This window comes from Microcaecilia unicolor, chromosome 1 (genome assembly GCF_901765095.1).
Source record: "Microcaecilia unicolor chromosome 1, aMicUni1.1, whole genome shotgun sequence".
Taxonomy (NCBI): domain Eukaryota; kingdom Metazoa; phylum Chordata; class Amphibia; order Gymnophiona; family Siphonopidae; genus Microcaecilia; species Microcaecilia unicolor.
The window spans coordinates 712599903-712618277 of NC_044031.1; the positions used below are offsets into that span (position 1 = coordinate 712599903).

Below are 18375 nucleotides of genomic sequence, written 5' to 3' on the forward strand. Positions count from 1 at the left end.
ACCGGACGGTTCCTAAAATTAACATGTGTTATAAAATAATGGAGATATGTTCCTAATATAGGTGCATACATTTGCACCATTTCAGTTGTTGCAAATGGCCACGCATAAAGTTAGGTTTCAATTCCCGGGCATAAGCGCTATTCTATAAACTGCTCCTAACTTAAGTGCGGCTTATAGAATAGTGCTTTTTTGTGCCATATATAGAATCTATCCCTATATGCATAAATTCCCTGGGGTAATTTTCAAAGCAGAAGTACATACTTACGATTATGTTGAATATTTGCCAGTTCCTGCACAGCTATAAGTATATACATGTTATTTATAAGTCTGCACAGTTATTAAACTTCCTGCATTGTTATATAGAATGGAAATAAGATTAGATTATACTTTTTTGAAAGGTTTTATTTATTTGCAGAGAAGATGTCAGATGTTACAAAACAACTTCTGGACAGTTTTGAAGTGGAAGATGTTAAAAATAGGTAAAACTTCTTTGTCTCTAGTGGGGCTGGGGGATGGATATAAGGGCATTCTTACATTGTTTACAAAAATATGTTTCTAACTTAAGACCTTGGTTTAATGTGTGAGAGTGTTTAAAAGCTAGATGTGAGTTGTGGATAATAGTCAGTGCTTATTATTATAGCTTCTCTCTGCCCTGTATTACAGGATGGCTTCAGAAGATTTGGAGCATTTGAATGAAGATGGAGAACTTTGGTTTGCTTATGAAGGTCTTAAAAAAGCAACCAGGTTAGTGTGGAAGTATTTCATGGATTATTTCTGGACAGCTTGTGATATTTTAGTGGATAGCAGAAGAATTATTATTATTAGCATTTGTATAGTGCTACCAGATGCATGCAGCGCTAAACACCTGATACAAAGAGACAGTCCCTGCTCAAAAGAGCTTACAATCTAAGTAATACAGACAAACAAGGCAGTTACGGGTGAGGGAAGTAATGGGTGAGAAGGGAGGAAGGGACAAGGGGAGGGCAATTGTGGCTAGGAGCTAAAAGCAGCAAAGATTTCGCTGTGCAAGAGTTGTATAGATCCCATTTATGAGTTGGTTTTTATTTTAATCCCACTTTTTGAGACTGCCTTAGATCGTATCCCTGCCTTTGATAATGAACATTGAACCTAACAACACAAGTCAGTAAAAGAGAGATTCTTTGTCCCACTAATACTGGCCTTCTAATACCCACCTAATCCGAAGCAACAATTAGTAAAAAAAAAACAAAAAAAAAAACAGCTTCTAACAAATGTAAAATGAGGAGAATGGTACAGGGCCCTGCAATATACCAGCTGTAAAATGTGCCAACATATAGCACAGGACCCAACAGTTACCCACATGTCAAAGAGATTCAGCACAAGGGGATCCTACTCATGTTCCTCCTCTAGTGGAGTGGAGAAAATGTGAAGAAGGATGCTACACTGGTGAAATAGGCCAAATGTTATATACTAGTATCAGTTTACATAGATATAAGGAAGACTCCACAGAACAAACCAAGATAACACTTGGGAGAGTGCTTTATGTAGAGGCTTACCAAAACTGCTTTTTCAGTTTCTTCTGAAATCAAAGCTGCCACTGAAAACACTTCACCTGGTTTTGACCAAAACCGAAACCTCAAGTTTCGTTGCATGAATATGTACCAGTGAAGGCTGCTGGGGATTGTCAGAGCTTGTAGCTTGCATCCCTCTGCTAAACTCGCACTGGCTGATATTCAAAGTGATTAAGCAGGCAGGATCCTCTCTTGCCCAGTTAAATTTATTGTTTGTTTGGAAGCCACATTCAACTTGAGTCTATTTCAGGTTAATGTGGGGTATAAATGTTGTTAAATAAATAAGTAGTGATACTCAGTGGAACTTAACTAGACAGTGCCTCTGAATTTCACCACAGACCACCCAACAAAAAGTGGACAGGTTAGGGGTGGCACTGGGGGTGGTGTTGCGGAGGAGCCAGGGGTTATGCAGGTGCTGGCACCTTCATAACTAGGTAGGTGAAGTTAGGACAGCTCAAAAGCTGTCCTAAATTCATCCGCTTAGCTATGCAGGCCCCAGCAATGAATATTGGCTATGATGTGCATTTTAAAAAATGTAGAATTTTCCTCTAATCCCTCCTCCCAACCTCCTCGATGATGTGCATAGCCTCCCTCTCAACCCCCCCCCCTCAACACGTCAACACCCCACCTCCCAGTCAGGATAGGTCCCTCTGAACATATGTGACCTCCCTGGTTGTCCAGTGGGGCAATGAGGGTAGGAGCAAATTCCCCCTCACTCTTGCCCCTAGTGGCAGCTTCCTGGAAATACTAGGTATGCACGTGGCGAAATATGGCTGCCAAACTCGCGCTGAAAATCGGTGGATAGCCACTTATATTGCGTGATATAACTGGCTAGCCACTAAACATGAATTTTCAGCAGGTCATGGTCGGCCACATCCTGCTGAAAATTCGCAGATAGCTGGCTAAGTACCATTTAACTGGCCAGGTGCCGTTCCTGGCTCGTTAAATGTTTTTGAATATCCAGGGGGGGGGGGGGAATACAGTATATTTAAAATGTACCTATTCCTTTTTTTCCCCTTTATACAGAGTGTTGGAGAGCCATTTCCAGTCTCAGAAAGAGAACTACGAAAAGGAAATTGAAGTTCAAAATTATAAAGCTGAACATCTAAGCCAGGAAATCAGCCATCTACAAAAATTGTTTCGAGAGGAAAATGACATGAATGATAGCATCCGAGAAGAAGTGACTAGACTGAGATCAGAGAACATGGTAAGGCCCATAAAGGAAAATGGTAAAATGGTGACTGTATTTATCTTATATACTAGAGGTACGATTGTAAGCTCCTTTGAGCAGGGACGGTCCTTCTTTGTTAAACTGTACAGCGCTGCGTAACCCTAGTAGCGCTCTAGAAATGTAAGTAGTAGTACTAGTACGAAGAAATATCCAATATCGTTGCTATACTCTACTTTTTTACCTTTAATAGCCAAATTAGCTTTCTAATATAGGAAGGGGCAATATTAAGATTTTTATGCAGGTGAAGCTGTGCACCTACTTTTGTGCAGTTGGAAAGTACTTGGCTATAAACCTATCCACATTGCGTGGGCTGACTACAATTTCCTCTTTCACTCCAGACCAGTCCATTTTTCTGCTGTCCCACTAGCAGATGGAGAATGATAACTATCACTTTTGACATCACTCGATAACAATCCCGTGCAACCTTCAGCTATCCTGTATTTCTCAGTCTCCAGCAGATAGGAGCTCACCTACCATCCAGCTGAGCTTTTCTGGTAGGCCCAAGGAGAGCTGGTCTATGTTAGAGACTAGCTGTCCGTTATTCAGCCAGTGGCAGGCAACGTGGTTAGCTGCTGCCGCAGGTGCTGACCCTGCATATTTAATGCTGGGCTGTATCCGGAGACTGACACTGAATATCCAGTTTCAGTTTTGTTCGCAGCAACTTAACAAGTTAAGCCAATATTCAACACTAACGATTTATGTGCTTAGCAGCTAAAGATAGGCCTGCTGTTTATGTGGCCTATCTTAGCTGGTTAGGCCTGAATATTCGTGCTTAACCATCTAAGTTTTGCAACATAGCTGGTTAGCAGCTAAGCGGTAATATTCAGCGGAGATAACTGGCTGCCTCATGCTAAATATTAGCAGTTAACTGGTTAAGTGCTATTTAACCGGCCAGGAGCCATTCCTGGCTGGTTAAATAGCACTGAATATTGGGCCCTAGGAGTCCATAATAATAAGGAAAAAAAAAAGATCCAAAGAAAAAAATAAGGGTTTGCTTGAGGAAAAAGTTTGTCTGAACCCCAGTGTGGGGTATATGATTTGGAATAGTTCACCACTCCTTGAATCCTGGGGGTGCTATACCCAAGTAGTCAGGTCCCCCCTCCACCTCCACTCCTCTGTTTTGAGAGTGGGCTGGTTGTGCCATGACCTCCATCCCAACTTTGAGTGCCCAACTTTGGAGCCAGTAGCAGACAGACTATATACAAGGGGAAAAAAAAGAAATGATAAAAGCTAAGAAACAAATAATAATAATAAAGTTAAGGGAGCTGTATTGCATTTACATGCTGTTTTGGGCAGCCGGAGGGAGAAAGCCTTCTGTTGTCGGGAGTACTTGTCCTGGATCATGATGCCACTCTTAGGAGGCAGAGGCCATGAGCATGTCTCAGACAGCTGTGATGGAGTCAGCAGCAGGCCACGCAGCATGGCAGCATATAAACAGAGGATCTGGCACTGCTTGGTTTGCGGTAGCTTACAGGTATCACCAGCGGATGGAGGCCAGTGCCCAGGGTGTGAGCAGATGCTCACTGGGGCAGTGATGGCATTGGGCACAGAAGGGGGCCATGATGCAGAGGTAGCCCATACAGCTGGTGAGAGGGAGTTTATTGATATGCCTGGGGACACAATTTTGGCAGGAACCACTATCATCTTGATCCTTATGATCTTGGGGTATAGGCAGGAGGATCCCCTAGTATTGCTTTCAGTGGAGCTGCATGAATTTACCGCAGACGGTAGCAGTGGTGAGCAGGATTCAATTCAGCATGAGGGGTCTGCATGAAGCAGTGCTTTGTAGCATCTATGGCCTCGGAACTTCTCTTGAAAGGCATTCTGTCAGCAACTAAACGTTATAGGGTTGTCTGAGAAGAATTGGTGAATGAGGGTGACCTGGTGGGGTAAGCAGGTTCTCTGGACCCAGCAGGGGTGCTATGGGGGACTGAGATGACATTACTGCTGACTTCCTGCCGTAGCATGCGGTATCCCTGGGTGAAGGTGGCACAGTGGTTTGTATATTACACCAAGATGAGATACCCACCCTAATATCCCAAATCCTGTTAACACTTAAGATTTCAGAGGATTGACCAGCGGACAGTGTGAAGTCTGGGAACCCACTGCTGGAAGACATTAAGAAGCCCTTGAAGATGTTCTCTATGCACAGAGCTGTGGCAGAGTGGGAGGTCACTTAATGTTGGATGGTCTGTGACCAGACTTTATCTGATTCCAGGAGAAGACAGAGATGGTTTGTGCCTCTCTAGGGTGAATGCATTGTGGCTGGTGGTGATCAAGAAGACATCAATTCTGGTGGAGGGGGACACAGCTCTGAAGGATCCACAGGATTGGCATGTGGTCAAGCAAGCCTTTGAAGTGACAGTCTTGAATCCTCAGGCAGCTATATGTGGTGGTTATGTAGGCTGAGCATGTTTTCGTTGGGCGGAACAGCTATCCTGATGGTTCCTTGGGAGAAGCCATGTTAGCCTTGCTTTGGCAGATCACTTGGAGAAGGTATCTTCCAGAAAGGTCGTACACATATATGGCCTCATCAAGGCTTCAGCCAAAGGGATGGTGCTGTTTGATGTTGGCACAGCAGTTTTTTTGGCTGCAGACTTGATCTGTGAACATAATATCAAAAGCTCGACTTAGCAAATTTCCCTTTAAGGGGAAGTTGCTTTTTAGTAAGGATTTGGAGTAATTAGTGGAAATTTTGGGATACTATAAAGTTCCTAGGCTCCTGGAGGATCATCTTAGAGCAGCTGGCAGGGAATTGGCTGGGAGAGGTCAATTCCAGGAATCCAGGAGATATTAGATTGTAAGCTCTTTGAGCAGGGACTGTCTTTCTTCTATGTTTGTGCAGCGCTGCGTATGCTTTGTAGCGCTATAGAAATGCTAAATAGTAGTAGTAGTAGTAGTAGTAATATAGGCTGCTTTGTCTGGATCTAGCTAGAAGTAATGCTTTGGCACATCCCACACATCTGAACTGGTCTGGAGGGATAATGAGGAAGGCAAAATTAGGTAATTTTCTTTCCTCAAGTCCCTCCAGATCAGTCCAGAACCTGTCCAAGCAGTATTAAGGGGTGTGCAACAGGGGTAGGATGGTAGGAGTGACAGGATGTGGGCTTTCTCTGTCTTCTTCTTTCCCTTTTTGTCGCATGGTTCTATAGTTCTTGGTTGTCTTTTGATAATTGTTCCTGCATTTAGTAGGGGGAAGGTCCCATGTTACTACTTTGTTAAGAGATTACCAAATAGCCAAAAGTTTCACAAGATACCAAACCACTAGCTCTCAGTCTCCATCTGCTAGTATGACAGCATGAACCCCATAGATCTAGACTGCTCTGGATGGACTCAAGCAAAGAAAACCTTTCATGTGAAACTCCCATAAGGAATGTTCCTTTGATAATGAGTTTGCACTTTTTTTGGAGAGAGATTCAAAGGTGTCCTTCCCAGATTTGGTGTTATGAAAGAGGGTAAAATTTTTCAAAGTGATCTAGCTGGCTAGATCTGTCAGGCTGAAAACATTTTCTGTCTACAGAGTAGCTGGATTTAACATGTTGTTTTTGCTGGGTGGCTAGATTAGCAGCAGTAAAAATTGACATTCCCAGAGGTGTGTTTAGGTCAGGGGAGATACTAAACCCGCTGAACCAAATTTTCAGAGCTAGCTAGCTATTTAAGCTACACCAATAGGTAAGTTTTGTTGCTGAAATTTTGCCTAGCTAACAAAAAAAAATTGGCCTCTGTTCTCAAAAATGTACCCTCGGGTGCATTTCTACTAATCCACTTAGTGGTAAAATACCTGCATCAGTATTACTGAAAGGGCAGTTTTCAAAACTGCCAGCAGGTGCAAAGTCCGTAATCACTTTTACCCATGGGTTTTGTACCAAAGGCAGAGGATGTAGGAATGGAGGTTTCCTAGGTTTGGTTGTGATGAAAAGTTAACCAAAGTTAACTGAATTAAGTTATCCTCATGATTTTGTCCAATTAACATGTGCACACCAGCTTTTTGAGAACGCGCTCCTAAGTTCTCAGGGAAGGTAATTTGTGCCAAACAAGTAAGACAGCCTGCTACACAATGTGCATAAATTATGCCAATTCTAAAAGCAAATATTGTGCACATACTTTCCACGTAAACATTATTCCACATATATTTACACTTGTCATCAGGCATGTACAAATTTGGAGGGTCTTTTACTAAAGATTAGCTCAAGTTATCTGCAGCAGGGCCCATTTTATTCCCATGGGCCCTGCTGCAGATAGCTTGAGCTAATCTTTAGTAAAAGGCCCCAGTGATACTTTATTTTGAAAGCTTATTTATGTAAGAAATTTATATCCCACCAACAGAATTCAAGACAGGATATAAAAAACATATTTAAAAAGCACACAACACAGGACATAACAGAACATTTTAAAACCTAAGATCAACTAAATACATCATATACCACAATGACAGTACAGTGTAGGTCAGGACCCAAAACACCTGACAAAAACTTTCAGAGCATTTGAAAACATACCTGTTTAGGTAGGCGTTTGAACTCTAAAAGATCTGTAACAGCATGAGAATCATCAAGCAAGGCATTCCAGAACTGTGATTCAAAAAAACCATGAAAACTCTCAAGCGAATGATGTGCAGCTTTCCTTCCTGTACCAGTGGTCTAACAAGTGGATTTTGAAGACACTGTTGAAGCGGATAGTCAACCACAAATCACTGCAACTTGGATGCCAAAAAGGCAGATGACAAATCTACATTTAGTGGCCCTTTTACTAAAACTTAGCATCCAAACTTGACTCCGCAAATAGTCGGAGCCACCCTCTGTCAGGTTTACAACTCGGAAACACTGAAAAATATAGGGCCCTGTTTACTAAGCCACGCTGTAGGCACACAACCGTTTTTAGCGCGTGCTAAAAATGAGTATGCGCTAATGCTAGAAACAACCATATATTCCTATGGGTGTTTCTAGCATTAGCATGTGCTAATTTTTAGCACATGCTAAAAACGCTAGCACACCTTAGATAAAATTGTTATTTCTCAATGTTATTATGGGCCCTGTTTACTATCTGAGAGAGCTTCAAAACCTCCTTAAAATATTGTTTCAACAAAATTTCTGCAGACAATAATCTAGTTTGAGGAAAATTCAAAAACCTCAGGTTCCGGGACCTCTGCACGTTTTGAAGTCTCTCCAGACCAAAACGAACGGGAAGGCTATCCTTAGTCGCCAAGGCCCTGGCTGCCTGAAGAGTAGCAATATGAGGGTACAAACCTTGGAGCCTCTTATCAATTAAAGAAAAATATTTATCAGTCTCTTCAAATTTCTGCATAGATTCTTGGGTGAAGGTGCAAAGCTGGTGCACCTGGGACTTAATCATGGACTCGGTTCTAGAAACTACTGTCCAAATGTTTTGAAGGGTAACATCTTGGCTAACTTGGGGGACACTAACATCCAACTGAGTAGTGTCCACAATGACCGCAGTCACTCCGTCGTTTGTAAGGACACAGCCCCCAAATGCGCCACAAGTGCTGCTGGTATTTTAAGAATCACTCACACGCTCTAGCTCTTCTCGCAGCTACCTGCTCCTCTAGTGAGTAAATGGCCCCTGAGTGACACAAGTTTAACTGTTAAACAAAAAACACACCTAAATAGGTTACCTCATGTTTGGCTGGTATCAAACTGTGGTTTAGTGGAAGGACGACCAAGGATACCAAAGACTGAGAAGATGTATAAAAATAGAGAAGTTTATTAAGGTGTGAAGACTCGACACAATGTTGTGTTTCGGCCGTTAGGCCTGCATCAGGAGTCTTGTTTTCAGATAACTTCTGAATGAACGATGAAGGAAAATCTTCAGGAAAAGATAGTCTTTCACATCGGCACCATTCTTACAACAGGAGAACCTCCGCCAACATGGCCAAGTTTTGAAATCTTCCTCAGGGAAGAGGTTCCAGGTACAGAACAGTCCTGCTCTTGCATGAGTTTGAAAGAATGGTGCTGATGTGAAAGACTATCTTTTCCTGAAGATTTTCCTTCATCGTTCATTCAGAAGTTATCTGAAAACAAGACTCCTGATGCAGGCCTAACGGCCGAAACACAACATTGTGTCGAGTCTTCACACCTTAATAAACTTCTCTATTTTTATACATCTCAGTCTTTGGTATCCTTGGTCGTCCTCCCACTTTTATTTTATTTTGTTGTTTTCCATGGGGTGTTTTGAGTTCTCCGCCTTTTGGTGGATTTTTTCTTAAACTGTGGTTCAACATCAAAGTTCTTAGTAGACCAAAATGAGTGTCTGGGAACCGTTGCACCTTGGTTTTGTGAAATTGATTTTTAGGCATACAAGCCAACCTACCTCTAGGGACACCTCCAATTAGGTCAGACAAGCATGCATATATGATATATATAGATAGGTTTACACCCACAAACACCTGTTTTATGTGCAGATATGTCTTACAAAAAACAAATGTTCAATCTAGAAATCTGACTTTGCTTAACACAGCTATAGTCACTCTGTTCTCAAATAAGCAGAGGAATGTCTGCATTTGGCAAAAGAAAATTTCAAAAAGTTTTGTTGTATAAAGCAGCTATAGTAGTTTAGTAAATTTTGTGTTTTCTTTTATGAAGATAATTCCAGACCTCAAACAGCAAATTTCTGAACTACAGCGACGGAAAGCTGATCTTCAAAACCACCTAATAGTGCAAGCTGAAGAAATGGAAGGTATGCTACAGTAATAAAATGTTCAAGCCCTCCAGTACAATCCTCACCAGCCCTCTTGCTGACAGTAGGACAACACAGCAGCTTTTCTTACTTGGGGCTGGTATCATTCTGAAATCTGTACAGGATCCCGTAGCTGCATAGCACTTTTGGGCACATAAGTTTTAGGCTTCAGTTGGAGAAGACAGAAGCAAGTAAGAAATGCTGCTGTTGTCCTGCCAGCAGGAGGGGCAGGGAGAGGATGGAAGCATAAGGCCTATACCACCTCCTCTGCCACACCCAAGGACAGCCCCGGGCCTACTCAGTGAAGGCTTTTCCTCTTTCTGTACCTATGATAAAACTTATGAATAAAGCTTATAATATCTATCATTGTTAGTGCAAAACAAAATCCTGATGATACATTGATGATAACAAATTTAATAATTTTATGTTTTAGGAAAAATGGAAAGGATTTCAAATCAATTGCATCATGATCTTGAAGAAGAAGGAACCCAAAGGAAGTAAGAATTGCAAACTATTATAAGGAGGAATTTTATAAGCACTTTCTGCATGTAAAGTATACTTCATGCGTGGAAAATGACTCTTATGAAATTGCCTAGGAATATACATGCCTAAATAGTGGGCACACAGAAATATACCAGATGTTCAGCTAGTAGCAATTAGTGTTTTTGAACGTGCTGACTCTTATGGGCTAATTTGTGCCAGGATATTCAGTACCAACCCCTATCTGGGTACCAACATGGAGTATAGGGGCACTTGGAAGCTTCCAGAAGTTATCTGGGCACTACTGCTATTCAGTGGGGTACCCAGATAACTAACCGAGCATAGATAGGACAACAGTTTATATGGTCCTAAATGCACTGGATAAGTTATCCTGGCAGTAGCCGGATAGTCTTACAGGAGTCTCCTTGGATTTTCAATGGCACTGTCTGATTATATTCCACTGAAAATCCAGGGATGACCTAGTCTGCATGATTTAACTGGGCAGGAGCCTGTTCACTAAAATGAAGTAGGTGTTTGTATGTACTATGCAAAATGAGTTTTTGTTGGGCAGACTGGATGGACTGCTCAGGTCTTTATCTGCTGTCATTTAGTATGTTACTATGTTAAAAGACAAATGGGTCCTTTTACGAAGCTTCAGCAAAAGGGGGCCTGTGCTGGTGTTGACATGTGTTTTTGACACACGTTGAGGCCCCCTTTTGCTGCAGCGGGCAAAAAGGAGATCCTTTTTTTTTTTTTTTTTAAAGAAATGGCCGTGTTGCAAGTGAAGCACTTGTTGTGCGGCCATTTCAGGGGGAGCACTTATCGCCACCCACTGAGGTGGCGGTAAAGGCTCCTGTGTTAATCCAGTAGTAACCAGGCAACGCATGGTACTGCCCGATTACCACGGGGTACACATTGGAGCTAAAAAGAATAAAAATATTTTTGCATTGCCGGAAATGGCGTGTACTGGGGGAGGGAACTACCGCCAGGCTGCTGCATTGGGCTTACCACCGCTTCGTAAAGGGCCCCAAAATTAACTTGTGGTAAGCACAAAGGCTGTGCAGTAACTGTTGGGGGTTTTCCAGTGTTCCCCTTGCAGTTTCTGCACAGACAAGTTTCCTTACCACACATTATTGTCAAGCCTGATCAGCTCAGATTCACCTAATGCCACTTCTTGAAATAACATTCTCCAAGGACAAGCAGTCTGCTTGTTCTCACTGATGGGTGACGTCCACAGCACCCCCTCAAATCGGAAACTTCACTAGCAAAGACGTTTGCTAGCCCTCGCGCGCCGATGCGCACCGCGCATGCGCGGTCGTCTTCCCGCCCGAACCGGCTCGTGTTCGTCAGTCTTCTTTCGTGTTTTCATTAAAAAAAAAAAAGAAAGTATCTTTTTTCCTGTATTTCTAGTTTTTTCCCAGCGTAAGTTTTCTTTCGCTTTTGGAAGCGGCCTCGTTGGCCAGCCGCACGGGTTTTTTCCCCTTTTTGTTCGGTGCCTCTTGTCAGCAGGTGAGGGCTGTCCATTCCCCTGCTGGTGGCGGTGAGCCTTTGGGTAGGTCTCCTCCTGCCCTGAGGGCTCCTGCGGTACAGCCCCCCCCCCCCCCCCCCCCCGGGATCGACCTTCTTTGGCCCCGGCCCCGAGGAAGCGACGTCTGGATTCAACGTCCTCCTCATCGGTACCGGGGAGCTCCGGTGACATGCTTCACTCGAAGAAGTCGAAGAAGCATCGTCACTGGTCACCTTCCCGACTTGGTACTGGGAGCTCTGGGTCGCCGAGGGAGTCGACACCCAGCAGCCATCGGCATCGGGAGGACCGCTTACCCTCCATCCAGGAGGTGTCGGTGCGCTCTGCCCCGCACAGCCCGGTACCGCCTCCATGCCCGGAACAGATTTTGACCTCGACGCCTGCACCGGCTTCTCAGTCTTTCTCTACAGCCGCTCTGCACGAGAGTCTCCGGGCCGTTCTTCCTGGCATTCTGGAAGAGCTGTTGCGCCCTTCTCCTCCGGTACCGGGGGTGCTTGCGCCACCGGTGCCGTCGAGTGAGGCGACAGCTGGCCCTTTGCCCGGGGTGAGGTCCCCGGTACCGGTGCCGCTTGTGGTACCGGTTTCAGCTGCCTCCCAGGTGGACTCCCCGACTACGTCGGGGGAGGGAGCTTCACCGCTGCCGGCCAGGTAGTCTACCTCTCAACGCTCTCACCGTGGCCGTGGTTCCACGGAGTCGAGACGGACACGGCTTCAGACACAGGTCCGTGAACTTGTGTCTGATACCGATGATGAGGCCTCGTGGGAGGCAGAGGAGGACATCAGATATTTCTCTGACGAGGAGTCTGATGGCCTTCCTTCTGACCCCACTCCCTCCCCTGAAAGACAGCTTTCTCCTCCTGAGAGTCTGTCTTTCTCGGCCTTTGTCCAGGAGATGTCTACAGCCATCCCCTTCCCGGTGGTTGTGGAGGATGAGCCAAGGGCTGAAATGTTTGAGCTCTTGGACTATCCTTCTCCACCTAAGGAAGCGTCCACAGTACCCATGCATCATGTCCTGAAAAAGACATTGCTGGCGAACTGGACCAAGCCACTAACTAATCCCCACATTCCCAAGAAGATAGAATCCCAGTATCTGATCCATGGGGACCCAGAGCTGATGCGCACTCAGTTGCCTCATGACTCTGGTGTGGTGGATCTGGCCCTGAAGAAGGTTAAGAGTTCTAGAGAGCATGCTTCGGCGCCCCCGGGCAAAGACTCTAGAACCTTAGACTCCTTTGGGAGGAAGGCCTACCATTCTTCCATGCTCGTGGCCAAGATTCAATCTTACCAGCTCTACACGAGCATCCATATGCGGAATAATGTGCGGAAGCTGGCGGACTTGGTGGACCAGCTCCCTTCTGAGGAAGCCAAGCCGTTTCAGGAGGTGGTCAGGCAGCTGAAGGCATGTAGGAAATTCCTGGCCAGAGGGGTATTTGATACCTTTGATGTTGTGTCCAGGGCCGCTGCTCAAGGTGTGGTGATGCGCAGACTGTCATGGCTGCGTGCCTCCGACCTGGAGAATAGGATCCAGCAGCGGATTGTGGACTCCCCTTGCCGTGCGGATAACATTTTTGGAGAAAAAGTCGAACAGGTGGTAGAACAGCTCCACCAGCGGGATAACGCTTTCGACAAATTCTCCCGCCGGCAGCCTTCAGCACCTACCTCTTCAGGTAGACGTTTTTATGGGGGAAGGAGGGCTGTTCCCTACTCTTCTGGTAAGCATAGGTACAATCCTCCTTCTCGACAGCCTGCGGCCCAGGCTAAGCCCCAGCGCGCTCACTCTCGTCAGCAGCGTGCGCCTCAGCAAGGCCCCACAGCTCCCCAGCAAAAGCAGGGGGCGAGCTTTTGACTGGCTCCAGCAGAGCATAGCCGAGATCAAAGTGTCCGTGCCGGACGATCTGCCGGTCGGGGGGAGGTTGAAAGCTTTTCACCAAAGGTGGCCTCTTATAACCTCTGACCAGTGGGTTCTCCAAATAGTCCGGCAAGGATACGCCCTCAATTTGGCCTCCATGCCTCCAAATTGCCCACCGGGAGCTCAGTCTTTCAGCTTCCAGCACAAGCAGGTACTTGCAGAGGAACTCTCCGCCCTTCTCAGCGCCAATGCGGTTGAGCCCGTGCCACCCGGGCAAGAAGGGCTGGGATTCTATTCCAGGTACTTGTGGAAAAGAAAACAGGGGGGATGCGTCCCATCCTAGACCTAAGGGCCCTGAACAAATATCTGGTTAAAGAGAAGTTCAGGATGCTTTCCCTGGGCACCCTTCTTTCCATGATTCAGGAAAAAGATTGGCTATGCTCTCTGGACTTAAAGGATGCTTACATGCATATCCCAATACTTCCAGCTCACAGACAGTATCTCAGATTCCGTCTGGGAATGGGTCACTTCCAGTACTGTGTGCTACCCTTTGGGCTCGCCTCTGCGCCCAGGGTGTTCACGAAGTGCCTGGCTGTGGTAGCAGCAGCGCTTCGCAGACTGGGAGTGCACGTGTTCCCATATCTCGATGATTGGCTGGTGAAGAACACATCCGAGGCAGGAGCTCTACAGTCCATGCAGATGACTATTCGACTCCTGGAGCTACTGGGGTTTGTGATAAATTATCCAAAGTCCTATCTTCTCCCAGTACAGAGACTCGAATTCATAGGAGCTCTGCTGGATTCTCGGACGGCTCGTGCCTATCTCCCGGAGACAAGGGCCAACAACCTGTTGTCCCTCGTCTCCCGGGTACGAGCGTCCCAGCAGATCACAGCTCGGCAGATGTTGAGATTGCTCGGCCACATGGCCTCCACAGTACATGTGACTCCCATGGCTCGTCTTCGCATGCGATCTGCTCAATGGACCCTAGCTTCCCAGTGGTTTCAGGCTGCTGGGGATCTAGAGGACATGATCCACCTGTCCACGAGTTTTCTCGAATCCCTGCACTGGTGGACGATTTGGTCCAATTTGACTCTGGGACGACCTTTCCAAATTCCTCAGCTGCAAAAAGTGCTGACAACGGATGCATCTCTCCTGGGGTGGGGAGCTCATGTCGATGGGCTTCACACCCAGGGAAGCTGGTCCCTCCAGGAACAAGGTCTACAGATCAATCTCCTGGAGTTACGAGCGGTCTGGAACGCTCTAAAGGCTTTCAGAGATCGGCTGTCCCACCAAATTATCCAAATTCAGACAGACAACCAGGTTGCCATGTATTACATCAACAAGCAGGGGGGCACCGGATCTCGCCCCCTGTGTCAGGAAGCCGTCAGCATGTGGCTGTGGGCTCGCCGTTACGGCATGTTTCTCCAAGCCACATATCTGGCAGGTGTAAACAGTCTGGCCGACAGGTTGAGCAGGATTATGCAACCTCACGAGTGGTCGCTCAACTCCAGAGTAGTGCGCCGGATCTTCCAAGTGTGGGGCACCCCCTTGGTAGATCTCTTCACATCTCGAGCCAACCACAAGGTCCCTCAGTTCTGTTCCAGACTTCAGGCCCACGGCCGACTGGCATCGGATGCCTTCCTCCTGGATTGGGGGGAAGGCCTGCTGTATGCTTATCCTCCCATACCTCTGGTGGGGAAGACTTTGTTGAAACTCAAGCAAGACCGAGGCACCATGATTCTGATTGCTCCTTTTTGGCCACGTCAGATCTGGTTCCCTCTTCTTCTGGAGTTGTCCTCCGAAGAACCGTGGAGATTGGAGTGTTTTCCGACCCTCATCACCCAGAACGAAGGGGCGCTTCTGCATCCCAACCTCCGGTCTCTGGCTCTCACGGCCTGGATGTTGAGAGCGTAGACTTTGCCTCTTTGGGTCTGTCAGAGGGTGTCTCCCGTGTCTTGCTTGCTTCCAGGAAAGATTCCACTAAGAGGAGTTACTTCTTTTTATGGAGGAGGTTTGCCGTCTGGTGTGACAGCAAGGCCTTAGATCCTCGCTCTTGTCCTACACAGACCCTGCTTGACTACCTTCTGCACTTGTCTGAGTCTGGTCTCAAGACCAACTCTGTAAGGGTTCACCTTAGCGCAATCAGTGCATACCATTTCCGTGTGGAAGGTAAGCCGATCTCGGGACAGCCTTTAGTTGTTCGCTTTATGAGAGGTTTGCTTCGGTCAAAGCCCCCCATCAAACCTCCTACAGTGTCATGGGATCTCAATGTCGTTCTCACCCAGCTGATGAAACCTCCTTTTGAGCCACTGAATTCATGCCATCTGAAGTACTTGACCTGGAAGGTCATTTTCTTGGTGGCAGTAACTTCAGCTCGTAGAGTCAGTGAGCTTCAAGCCCTAGTAGCTCATGCTCCTTATACCAAATTTCATCATAATAGAGTAGTCCTCCGCACTCACCTTAAGTTCTTGCCAAAGGTGGTGTCGGAGTTCCATCTGAACCAGTCAATTGTCTTGCCAACATTCTTTCCCCGTCCTCATTCCTGCCCTGCTGAACGTCAGCTGCACACATTGGACTGCAAAAGAGCATTGGCCTACTATCTGGAGCGGACACAGCCCATCAGACAGTCCGCCCAAATGTTTGTTTCTTTTGATCCCAACAGGAGGGGAGTGGCTTTGGGGAAACGCACCATATCCAATTGGCTAGCAGATTGCATTTCCTTCACTTACGCCCAGGCTGGGCTGGCTCTTGAGGGTCATGTCACGGCTCACAATGTTAGAGCCATGGCAGCGTCAGTGGCCCACTTGAAGTCAGCCACTATTGAAGAGATCTGCAAAGCTGCAACGTGGTCATCTGTCCACACATTCACATCTCATTACTGCCTGCAGCAGGATACCCGACGTGACAGTCAGTTCGGGCAGTCGGTGCTTCAGAATCTGTTTGGGGTTTGAATCCAACTCCACCCCCCAGGCCCATTTTTATTCAGTTCCAGGCTACACTCTCAGTTAGTTGAATAAGATGTTAGGTCAATCTCAGTTATGTCCTCGCCGTTGCGAGGCCCAATTGACTATGTTTGTTGTTTTGAGTGAGCCTGGGGGCTAGGGATACCCCATCAGTGAGAACAAGCAGCCTGCTTGTCCTCGGAGAAAGCGAATGCTACATACCTGTAGAAGGTATTCTCCGAGGACAGCAGGCTGATTGTTCTCACAAACCCGCCCGCCTCCTCTTTGGAGTTGTGTCTTCCCTTGTCTTTGTCTTGCTATATACGGGACTGATGAACACGAGCCGGTTCGGGCGGGAAGACGACCGCACATGCACGGTGCGCATGGGCGCGCGAGGGCTAGCAAACGTCTTTGCTAGTGAAGTTTCCGATTGGAGGGGGTGCCATGGACGTCACCCATCAGTGAGAACAATCAGCCTGCTGTCCTCTGAGAATACCTTCTACAGGTATGTAGCGTTCGCTTTAGGCGTACTTACACTAACTGCACATTGCGTTTATTGCAGCGTGTAGTCCTCAACAAATCTCTACTCACACCTTGTGTTAAGCAATTAGCGTGGGATATATCCAGTGCAATTTTTCTAGCAAAAAAGGTGCCGGTACTCAAATACTAGGCCACCCTTCAGGGGTGGGGTGATCACTGATGGACCCATCCCACAATAGCCAGGCCCCCTGCAACCAGTCACAGAATCTGTGACAAGGCAGAATTGGTGTCTTGAGCCTGAGCTCTTTCATTAAAACATGGGGTCCATGGGTCAATTTTAGCAGACACTGGAAAAGGTGCCGATACTCAGTACCCCCGAGTACCCCCTCAAAAAAAACCCTGGATATATCCTGCTTTGTCTGTTCTAGCACACAATAGCTATTAGCATGAGAATACACTTAGTTATCATGTGCACTAACAACCATGCCAACTGCTTAAAGCACTTTAATAAACATGCTCCTTAGTGTAAAGCTCTGAGCATGTCCAGCTCTTCCTGCAGGCAACAGTCTCTTAAGTTGCTCAGTTAGTTCTAAAGCTCAAAAGATTCAGGCAACTTTTGGGGGCATGGAAGGGATTGTATGCCTTATCAATCCTGTTGTCTACAACAAGGCACACAAGTGAGTGACTCTCCATCTTAGGGCTGCTCAGTCTTAAATTGTCTTAGTTTTTTGAACAGCCCACACAGTTGAATGTGAGAGTTGCTAGCTCATAGGGACAGATTGGCCAGTATAACTTGACCAAAGGCACTGTGTGAAAATATGAAGAAAGGACCATGCAGATGGTATTCAGTGAGGCAGACTTCAGGAGAGCCACTGTGGCTGCAGTAGCTCTAATCTGATGAAACTTGACCTTGAAGCTGAGAAGAATATCCACTTGTTCATAGCAGAATTGTATACAAGTGCGAGCCAGTTTGCTAGAGTTCTTTTGCCACTGGCATACTAATCCTATTTGAAGTGAATGAAACAAAAAGCTGAATTGATTTTCTCAATGATGTAATTCTTTTCAAGTAGCAAGTGAGAGCCCGTTTACAGTCTAGATAATGTGGGGTTTTCTCTCGAACATTGAATGAGACTTTGGCCAGCTTTGGCCAGAAGATAAGCACTGTTCTTTCAGGTAGAAAAGTGTTACAACGTTGGATAAAATCTTGGGATGTGTTGGAAGGACAACTTTATGCTGATGAAATTGGGAATAAGATTTGCACGTTACCAATGCTTGGATCTCTCTGACTCTCCTAGCTAAAGTGATTGCTGCTATAAAGAGCATTTTTCAAGTTAAGAATTTCAGAGATACTACTTCCAGAGGTTCAAAAGGAGCCTTTATAAAGGAGGTGAGGGCACTGATTGTATGGTACAAATCTCTGCACTGGCAGACTATGGAACTGCTGAATGAATCATTGCTGATTCGTCTGGTTGATTATTCACCTATGACGTTAAATCTATCTGTATGTAAAATTATACCCCTGATGCAGGCGCATCTGCCAAAATGAGGCCACATTGTGTCTGTGCTCATCCAATAAATCATCTTTAGTGTGCCATACTGGTGTCTGTGTGTTCCTTCGTCCACCTGGA

The 18375-nt window shown here is 46.1% G+C and overlaps 1 protein-coding gene across 2 annotated transcripts in view; it reads left to right on the forward strand.

The window, feature by feature from the left end:
• MYO5C (myosin VC) overlaps positions 1 to 18375 on the forward strand; it is a 191596-nt gene that overhangs the window by 132500 nt on the left and 40721 nt on the right. For both annotated transcript variants that reach the window (XM_030189295.1, XM_030189302.1), the window contains 5 exons: positions 416 to 479; positions 664 to 744; positions 2577 to 2757; positions 9378 to 9471; positions 9905 to 9968. In XM_030189295.1, coding sequence (XP_030045155.1) covers positions 416 to 479; positions 664 to 744; positions 2577 to 2757; positions 9378 to 9471; positions 9905 to 9968 — 484 coding nt within the window. The remainder of the gene's footprint in view (positions 1 to 415; positions 480 to 663; positions 745 to 2576; positions 2758 to 9377; positions 9472 to 9904; positions 9969 to 18375) is intronic.